Below are 10,553 nucleotides of genomic sequence, written 5' to 3'. Positions count from 1 at the left end.
TTGGGTACTGAGATAGATAGATAGATAGATAGATATAGATATATATATAGATAGATAGATTGACAGATAGCTGTAAAGAGAGAGAGGTGGGCGAGACAGTTTTCAGTCAATAGAGTAACGAGGACAGATACTGAACCTCGTCATACCGGTGTGTGAGAGAGAGAGAGGGAGAGAGAGAGAGAGAGAGAGAGAGAGAGAGAGAGAGAAGGGGGGGGAATTAAGTGTCAGATTGTTTCATCTTCGTCCTTCTGACAGGCACCCATGTTGACCTTCCTTACCTACCTGCCTCATACATGCCTCACACCTGCCTCATACATACTTAACACTTGCCTCATACCTGCCTGCTTTGTATCTCCCTCAGACTATCCGTCAGTCTGTATGTTTATTTATTTATCTGTATCTGTCTATGTCTGTCTTTCTATCTGTCTGTCTGTCTGTCTGTCTATTTATAACCAGAGGTGGCCACACGCAAATCGCCTCCATGTTTCGTCCGTCAACAGGCTGTTCTGCCTTCAGCTTGTATCTTCTTCAATCATCTACTTCCCATTTCCTCACTCGAATCTCCTTCTCTAGGCAAATCATCCCCAGAGCTGAATAAAATCGTCTGGAGGTGGCAGGGATGAAGTGAAGTAGCATCATTAGTAGTAATGGAATGTTGGGTGAAGAATAAGATGAAGAAATACACACATTATAATGACGAAAAAGTGAAACAGAAATAATGACTGTCATTTAGCGAGAAGAAGAACAAAAGAGAAAAAAAAAAATCATCGAAGAACACACACACAAAAAAAGTATATCACGAAAAAGGACGTTGAAAGAGAAAACTCATTACAAAGAAAAAACGATAATACAAAAAAGGTCTTTGTATTCGGAAAAAAACATCGGATTGCAACAACGACGCATTGAAGGCGAAGACGTTTTCGTATTACAGAGAAAAATCCTATTGCCAGAATAATTTATCCTTGATTGAAAAAAAAAAGCATCCGAGAAGGTGGAAGTGAGCAGAAAGACGCAAAATCTCCGCCAAGTCGAAGTGAAAGAACTATAGATTTTTTTTATTTAATGCAAGGAAGAAGGAACCCAAGGCTAGAAGTTTAAAGTGCAAGGACTACAGTTTATACAAAATGGTTGAAGTCAGTGGCGTGGTACAACAACTTGGCCCTGTGGTTGTGGTGGGGGGACGCGGCCAGAGTGTGGTGGTGGTGACGCCGGCAAGCCCCCCACGCCGCAGGTCAGAAGGTGCGGCCGAGCGAGGGGACTCTCCTAGACTGAGACGGCGTGGGAGTTTGGCCCTTCTTGGACAGCCTGTGGTGGCCGCGTTACTGGGCCTGCGACGCGCCAGGGCAAGGGCAAGATCGCTTAGTAAGGTTAGTTATGCGCCCATGACTCCACGCATTCAGTGTTGCTTTACCTGCTGAGTGGTGCTGGAGAGGGACCCCTTCATGTGGTGGCGCCGATATAACTGGGCGACTCCACTGCCTACTTTTACAAGCGTCTTTCGGCTTTTTTTCCTTCTCCCCAGAAAGGAAGATGGTGGCTTGCAGGAGCAGGGTAAGCTCTGCAGTCCACCGCGTTCGCTTTCAGATGAGCTCGAATATCAGAAACAGCAACAACCTTCCAACACATACTGTCTACCTGTCGTGCAATTACAGTACCTCCCACCAAACATCTGGAGCTTCTTATTGCCCCATCAGGATCACCCAGCAAACGCTTTAACTTACTAAAGTTTTATCATTCTAATTGACGTTATAAATTATTACAGTGGTAAGTATGAGTGCAATAGATGTTCGTTAACGTATTACTGTATAAATTGTCGCCATTTAGTCTGATAGTTATGTACATTGCACAGTTGTTTTTTTAACCTAAACCTTCATATACTGTATTTCCTAACCATATCTGCAGTATATAATTCTATAGTGCGTTTACTCTGACCTGGCAGACGATCTCACACGTCTTCTGGCTCAGTCGATGGTCAGGTGAAGCTAGACTGGAGGGTTGATTTGACTATAGAGATTTATTCCTGCCTCATAACGTAGACACACAGATGTTCGCCCAACCACAACTTAGTATCCGAGGTGTAGAAGTGGCCCAGTTCCGTCAGATAAAAGCAGATCGCATATTTGTACTACTGGCTTCAGAGTATATGAGAGCAACGCGTGCTATCTTTTTTTTTCTTTTTTCTATGGCGTGTTCTTTTTTTTCTGGTCAGACTCAAAGTACTGTATATGAGAATAACGCGTGTTGACTGTAATTATTTTTTTGTTTTTGATCGATTTCGGTGGCGTTATTCATTTTTTTTAGTTGTCGTGAAATTAGGCACGATCTTGTAAACAATCTTGTAATCGAGTGACGGAATTATTAGCTTATTATTATTACTAACTCTGGACGAATTTACTTAACTTAGAAAAGGTCTCTCGCACTGAAGGGGTTAGTGAAGTCTGCCTCTAGCTTCCTCCTGTTCCGAATGGAGGAAGGGAAGGAGGGGACGGGGGGGAAGAGGAAGGGAAGGGAAGGAGAGGAAAAGGGGTGAGGAGAGGGAAGAGAAAGGGAAAGGAAGGAGAGGAAAAGGGGTGAGGAGAGGGAAGAGAAAGGGAAAGGAAGGAAGAATTAGAGGAAAAGAGGAGAGGAGACAGAGAGAAAAAAAAACGAGAGGAAAGAAGGGGACGAACGAGACCAGGAAGGAAAGTTGAAGTCAGCATTAGGATGAGAAAGAACCGCAAAGATGCAGAGGAAATGGAGAGAGAGAGAGAGAGAGAGAGAGAGAGAGGACTACAATGACGATGACGGCATAATATGGAAAGATGATGATGATGATGAGAGAGAGAGAGAGAGAGAGAGAGAGAGAGAGAGAGAGAGAGACAGACAGAGACAGAGACAGAGATGAAGGAAGCTGTATGAGGGTGGATTGAGATGGGGGAAAGTTGGGGCACGGGTTGTATAGCCGTAGGCGGAGGGAGGGAGGGAGGGAGGGAGGGGGAGAGGAAGCCAGAAGGATGGAGAAAATGAGATGGAGGGGAGGGAGGGAAGGAGGGAGGGAGAAGGAGAGGAAGCCAGAAGGATGGAGAAAATGAGATGTAGGGGAGGGAGGGAAGGAGGGTGGGTGAAGGAGAGGAAGCGAGAAGAATGGAGAGGGAGTTGGATGGAGGAGGGGAGGTAGAATGAACGTGTGAACAAGCTCGTATGTTTTATTATATTTTATTTATTTATTTTTACGGTCAATTTTGGAACACCTATAGTTGGTACATTCTCTTCACGTAAGGTTGAACGAATATGCTAGTCACGAAGTGGTGCCATGTAAAGGGTGCAGAACCATAACAGTCTTTTTCCTCCTCTGGGCTGCTTGAGATATGCTGGAAAAGAACAAAAAACTAGGGAAAGAACTATAGTTGTGATCTGCCTGCATCCCACGTAACAGTGCAGTCAGCAGCGAGGCAGACAGGTCAGAGATTTTTTTTTGTCATCACGTGTTTCATATATTATCGTTTAAAAGTGGGATCTTGTGTGCAGAATATCGATCACTTTGCATTATTTATGTGTATGTGTTTTGGTAGCTTTCTGTGTCATCATTTTTTTGTCTGTATATTTATTTACCTATGTGTGTACCGTATTATCTGTATCTGTGTATCTGTGTATCTGTGTATCTGTCTGTTGTGGGAAAGAAAACATTAGAAGAGAGAGACCTGCAGTAGGCCAGTTGACCCAGCAGCTCCTAAATGAGTAACTGAATTACTAGAATGAGATAAGGAGAGCAAAGAAGAAGGCTCTCTCCCGCCCTACAAACCCTCAGCCGAAGTCTGCAGGAAAAAGTCAGAAGGAACACCACGCAGTATAGAAAAATTGGCGTGGACATTTTATAGGAAGGAGGGTCGTAGTATCGTCTTTTTCTGCGATTGAATTAAATCAAACACCGTACGGTATATATTACTTTGTTATGCATAAATTCATGTTACAGAATTATGCATTATATATGTAATATTATTTCGTAATTTATTTAACTAGGAATAAGGATGTAAGTTTAGAACACTGGTTGCTGTCAGCGAGTTAGTCAGCTCCCTTGGGACTTTCGCCTCCCTCTTTCTGTATAAGAATGACAGGTTTACTCACCTTCACTTCGCTCTCCCCTGAAGATGGAAGTTCACGAAAGCGCTCGGGATATTTCTTGTTTCCTTTTTCCCCCGTGGGTATCAGCATATCTATGAGTCGTGTTATTAAGTGATTTATTTGCGTATGTGTGGTTACGAAAGAAGCTGGAGGAAGAATCTGTATGGGAGGGAGGGGATGGTAGAAGAGGGGTAGCTGTGAGAGAGAAAAGGTAAATATTGGAGAGAAAGAAGAGGAGGGGAGGAGACGGGAAGGGACGGGAACTGAAGTAAAAAATAATGTTGATAGAGAGAAAAAAGTAAATATGGGAGACAAGGAGAAGGGAGGGAGAGGGAACAGGCGAGAGCTTAGGTGCAAAAAATTTAGATTGGGAGAGAAAAGGCAAATATGGGAGAGAAAGGAGGGGGGGAGCGGGAGAAGGGGAGGTGGAGGGGGAGAGGGAGGGGAGGGAAAAGAGGAGGGGTGGGGGAGAGGGAGAGGGAAAGGGAGGGGAGAGAAAAGGGGAGGGGTAGGGGGAGAGGGAGAGGGAGTGGAGGGAAAAGGGGAGGGGGAGAGGGAGGGGAAGGGAAGGGAGGGGTTGGGTAAAAAAAAGCTGCTCTCAATGGCCTACCACTGCCTGGGGGTAGCCTTGACCTCCCTCCCTCTTCCCCTTCTCTCCTCCTTCCCCCTCCCGTTTCTCTCCTTCATCCCCCAGCCCTCCCCACCCCTTCCCAGCATATACCCCATCCTCTTTCCTCCCCGCTTCTTCCTCTTCTTCCTCTTCCCCATCCTAGTTTCCCCACCACCTTTTTCCCTCTTCCTCTCTCTCCACCCTACTATATAACTTCCCCATTCTCTACACCATCCCCGTCCCTCTATCACTTTCCCCTCGCTCTTCTCCTCCTCCCCTCCCCTCCCCTCCCCTCCCCTCCTCTCCTCGTTTCTCCCGACGTGGAGGGAGGGAGTAGAGAAAGGAAAGCAGTGGGATGGATCTATTTATAAATGCTATCTCTCTCTCTCTCTCTCTCTCTCTCTCTCTCTCTCTCTCTCTCTCGTTGTCCTATCCTTTTGTCATGCTTATGTAATTAGTGTGAAGTCTTGTAGCATTAAGATCAGATCATCTGCGTGATCTGTTTATCTTTGTAACTATGTAATTCCTTCATACACCCCTCTATGTCTAGTAACAGACTTGAGAGTAAGAAGATAGTGGTGCTTATTGATGATGTTGGTGGTGGAGACGATATGGTGATGCTGTGAGTTAGTGATGATGGTGATGAACTGAGAATTAAGATAATATGGCGATGATGGTGAGATGGTAACATTGATGATCATGAAGGTATCAGGACAAAGATGGTGTTGGTGGTGATGGTCATGATATTAAGACGGTGAAGTAATTACCATGCCAAAGATGACTGTGATGTTTCCCTCTGCTACCGTACCTCTTACCCACTCCTTCCCTCCACCTCCTCCTCCTCCTCTTCTTTCCTTCTCCCCACCCCATCTCACCTCCCTCCTCTTCCTTCTCCTCCTCCTGCTCCTATTTCCTTCTCTCCCTTTCCTATCCCCTTCCCCTACCCCACCTCCCCTCCCTTTCTCTATCCTCCCCTCATTCTCATCCTCCTACACCTCCCTAACTTCCCTCCCCCCATACTCTCCCTCCTTACATTTTCCTCCCCCTCCCCATCCTCCTCTTCCACCCTCTGTCCTCACCCATCCTCCTCTCCCCACCTTCTCCTCCTCCTCCTCCTCCTGTTCCTCACTTTCCTCTGTCCCTAATCCCCTTGTTTGTTCCTCTGTCCTCCCTTTCGTCCTCCTCCCCACCCTCCCTCTCTCCCCCCCTCTCCCTCCCCTACCTTCTCGTCCTTTACTCGCAGTCGTCACCTCCTCCTCCTCCTCCTCTTCCTCCCGCTATCCCCCTCTCCCCCTCTACCTTATCTTCTAACCCCCTCCTTTTTCACCCTATCTCCTCCCCTCCTTCCCCCTCCCCCTTCGCCCCCCATCTGAAGGCCAGTGTGCATTGTTTGTGTGGGAAGTGTTGGTAAGGTATTGTGTGTCGTCTGGAGCATATTTATGAGGTCACACACACCAGATGTATTCACTCCTGACGAAACCATTGTTGTTGGACCCGGTAGATTGCAGGCAGAAGTTACCATCCTCTTCCATCACTGTCATCTTTGTCTGATTCCAATAGTTTAGTCATACACGTGCAGGAGCTGTCGTGTTAGCCTCTCTGTTTCTGCTCTAATGTTCCTTCAGCTCACCAGCCTCCTTTTCATGGGATAGGAAGAGAGTTGCGGGACATTTAAGCGGACAGAAAGGTCTGGTTATGTCAGGACAGAAAAGATGTAGTGATTCTAGGTATGAAAAGGGATATATGTATGTGTGTGTGTGTGTGTGTGTGTGTGTGTGTGTGTGTGTGTGTGTGTGTGTGTGTGTGTCCATCCATCTGTCTGTCTATCTGTCTATATTTATCTGTATTTATCTCTCTACCTACTTACCCAGCCGCTCACTCACCCACCTACCTCCTACCTGCCTACCTACCTACCTAACTGTCCGTCTGTCTGTCTATCTGTCTGTCCATCCCCTACACCCAGGCCTCACACACACGAATACGGAGCAACTTCCCAACCTTCGCAACACGAGTTTTTGTCCTCCCCCCCCTTTCTCTCTCTCTCTCTCTCTCTCTCTCTCTCTCTCTCTCTCTCTCTCGTTTCCTTTTACTCCCCGTTCTCTTTTTCTCCTTCCTTTTTTTTCAGTTTTTTTTTATTTGACAAAGATCCACAATCCCATTTCGGCTAAATTGGTGGCCAGTTGTAGTCAGATTGAAGGATAAATTTAAGTAGTAACCAAGGAGACTCACTTTTACCTCATAACTAAATCTCCTCAGGGTATTAAACTTATGAGAGTACGCTGGTTTCATCAGATGAATCTATTCCAACTGTAGTTCCTCGTTTTACGTCTCTCTTTCATTTGTTTCTAGTATTTCAAATTGTAAGAAAATCGTCGTTTTAACTTCAGATGATGGTACTGTGTGTGTGTGTGTGTGTGTGTGTGTGTGTGTGTGTGTGTGTGTGTGTGTGTGTGTGTGTGCGTGTGTGTGTGTTTTGAGGGGAGACGTGAGATAATTCTGTTAAGGCAGCAGTGCTAAAACTATCACACTTATTCTTTTGCTCCGGAAATGAAGAACCGTGTATTTGATTTTAGCTCATGGCCGAAGATTATATTCGCCTGATAGAAACTCGCCGTAGTAGTAGTAGTAGTAGTAATAGTAGTGATAGTAGTAGTAGTAATATTTGTTATAGCCCCAGGTCCATCACTGTCCTCTCATGGGATAGGTAGGGAGTTGAGGGATGTTCGTCAAACCAGGCAGCCCATCGTCCAGTTACTGTCGGTTACCCACCGCGTGAAGGCGTTCCTATCCAGCACCAGACTGACCATAGAAAGGGTTATAATAAGAAGAGATAAATAGATGTCTTGGTGCTGAACAGAGTAGGTAATTACGACGCCTGTCTCATTATCCATCACTTGTTTTTTCCTGCCTTGTCTCTTCCCTCTACACCTTGCCTCCTCCCTAGCTCATTGTTTTCCTAGTTTGTCATTCTGCTTCCTTGTCCACCTCTCCTGACCTCTCTCCTCTCTCCCTTCCTCCATTTTCCTTATGTCTCCCTCCCTTTCTCTCCCGTTTCTTTCCATCCATCCCTCTCTTACTTCATCCCTTTCTCCTTATAAACGCCGTTATCTTTTTTTTTCTTTTCCCTTCCTTCCGAACCAGTTTTCTCCTTAACCTCCCTCCCTCACCCTCTCTCTCCCTACCAGCCTCCTCCTTTTCTCCCCTCTCTCACTACTCTCTCTCTCTCTCTCTCTCCCTCTTTCTCTCTCTTTTCTTATCAGGCTGATTTTTTTCTTCCATCCCAATCAGCTTTTGTCTTGACCCTTTCTTTCACCACTTTCACTTTCTCTTTTCTTTATGTGGTGGGGATGGTGGTAGCTATGATTGGTTATGGTGAAGATGGTGATAGTTGTGGTAGGGATGGTGGTTGTCGTGGTTATGATAGGGATGGTGGTAGATGTAATGGTTGTGGTGGAGATGGTGATAGATGTGGGATTGGTGGTGGTTGTGGTAGATGTGGGATTGGTGGTAGCTGTGGTTGATGTGGGATTGGTGGTGGCTGTGGTTGATGTGAAATTGGTGGTGGCTGTGGTAGATGTGGGATTGGTGGTGGCTGTGGTAGATGTGGGATTGGTGGTGGGTGTGGTTGATGTGGGATTGGTGGTGGGTGTGGTTGATGTGGTGGGATTGGCGGTGGTTGTGGTTGATGTGGTGGGATTGGTGGTGGTTGTGGTAGATGTGGTGGAATTGGTGGTGGGTGTGGTAGATGTGGTAATTGCGGTATGATCAGTAGTTGATGTGATAGGAATGGTGGATTACGCGGTAGGAATGGCGATAGTTATGGTGATAATGGTGATGACAGTGGCGATGATAGTGATGGTGGTGGCGGTGGGGTTAGTTGTGGTAGTCGTGGTGGTGGTGATGGTAATGAAAGTGATAGTGTTGGTATTAATGGTGGTACTAGTAATGCTGGTGATGGTGATTGGGTTCGTAAAGGTAGTAGTAGGTAGGGTGATGGTGACTGTGGTGGTGGTGATGGTGGTGGTAGTGATGATGATGACTTCTGCCCTTCACCACCACCTACCGGCTATCCAGATGGTCAGTTGTCTGCCACACACTAGTCTGGGACAATCTCTCTCTCTCTCTCTCTCTCTCTCTCTCTCTCTCTCTCTCTCTCTCTCTCTCTCTCTTAAGCTCTTCATAAGTAAGCCCTCAGACATTTACGCCATACAACAGTGCATAAACTGTCATATACGAATATATAAGTGAACGATGCAAAGCTAAAGTGTTCCGTATAAGTGCTCGATATGAGCGTTTGATTTTAATTTCAGATATGTTTTACATACATGCATTATCTAATCCTGTATTGCCCCATGAAGAGAGTAGGTGCCTGGAGCATGTGGGTCCTGACATTTAAGATGAGAGTGACCAGCCTCACTCATCCCTGAGTGGCATTACGTGAGCAATAAACCCCAACCATCCCTTGGGTATAAACCCGGTTGGAGCGCCTTAATTACCCTTAATTACCCTCGAAACCACTAGGCGCTGAATTCGTAAATAAGTATTCGATATAAGCTTTGGATATAAAGTGTTCGGTATAAGTGTTCGATATAAATTCGTAATAAGTGTTCGTTATAAGTGCTAATTCCAAGTGTATAAAGATGCTGGCCATGTTGTATTATATATTTCACCTCAGAAGTGGCATAAGAAAGTGAGTTGTAGCCCGTAATTGTATTGCGTAGGTGGAGCAAAGTTGTGGATCTGTGGTGGTGTGGTGTGGTGTGGTGTTATGTGGTAGGGTAGTGTAGGGTTGTGGTGTGGTGTTATGTGGTAGGGTAGTGTAGGGTTGTGGTGTGGTGTTATGTGGTAGGTAGTGTAGGGTTGTGGTGTGGTGTTATGTGGTAGGGTAGTGTAGGGTTGTGGTGTGGTGAGGCATTGTGGTGTAGTGGTATTTAGGATAGTGAGCTAGTGTGATGTGGTGGTAGTGTGGACAGTGGGGTGGTGTGTTGTGTTAATGTGGTGGTGGTGGTAGCGAGTGTCTGGCGGCTGTGGTAGTGGGTAGAGGACTGGAGGTGCAGTGTGGTAGTCTGGTGTGGTAGTGTGGCGCGTGTGGAGGTGTGGTAAGGCGAGTGGTGACAGGAAATTGTGAAAGAAGGAGGAAGAGTCTGCCAGTGTAAAGCCTCAGTTGCCCGCCATTAGGAGCCAGTACAACACCTGCCAACATTACCACAAACATTACCACCAATATTACCAAGAAAATTGCTGCTAACATTACTACCAACATTACAACTCCCTGCCAACATTACCTTTTGTCACCAACATTAAATCTGCCAACATTTCTACCAACATTTCATTGCCACCAACAGACAACTACCAACATTCCCACGACCCTGTTAGTCATTAACCACACCTACCAACATTACCCACAAACCATCATCTACCATAACTTCCACCATCAACCACAACTTTCTTAAAATTAGCCACAAGAGTCCAAAATGGCCGCCGTTAACGGGAGAGCGAATCAGTTTGTGAACTTAGTGAATCAGAAGGTGCTTTGGAAACTGAGGAGGAGGAGTCAGTACGAGGAGAGACACTTGGTGGAGGAAGAGGAGGAAGAGGAAGTAGAAGAGGAGGAGGAGGAGAAGAAGAAGAAGAAGAAAAAGGAAGAGGAAGAAGAGGAAGATAAGAAGTCTGGACGTGTAAGTATGGAGGTTTTGGTTTTGGGTTAGGGAAGATGATGATGATGATGATGATGATGATGATGAGGAGGAGGAGGAGGAAGAGGAGGAGGAGGAGGAGTATGGTCATGTGAGTATGGTGTGTTGGGTTGGGAAGGAGAGGAGGAGGAGACTAAGAAAGACGA

At 46.0% G+C, this 10,553-nt stretch overlaps 1 protein-coding gene across 1 annotated transcript in view; it reads left to right on the top strand.

Moving 5' to 3' along the window:
- The window catches only part of LOC145410959 (uncharacterized), a 164,388-nt gene that overhangs the window by 117,431 nt on the left and 36,404 nt on the right, over positions 1–10,553 (top strand). Inside the window, exon 11 of the mRNA XM_080281014.1 lies at positions 1,135–1,367. Coding sequence (XP_080137140.1) covers positions 1,135–1,367 — 233 coding nt within the window. The remainder of the gene's footprint in view (positions 1–1,134; positions 1,368–10,553) is intronic.

This window comes from Coenobita brevimanus, chromosome 87 (genome assembly GCF_032717465.1).
Source record: "Coenobita brevimanus isolate Jiangsu-jjx chromosome 87, ASM3271746v2, whole genome shotgun sequence".
NCBI classification, from domain to species: Eukaryota; Metazoa; Arthropoda; class Malacostraca; order Decapoda; family Coenobitidae; genus Coenobita; species Coenobita brevimanus.
This window is presented reverse-complemented; position numbering and strand designations above follow the sequence as displayed.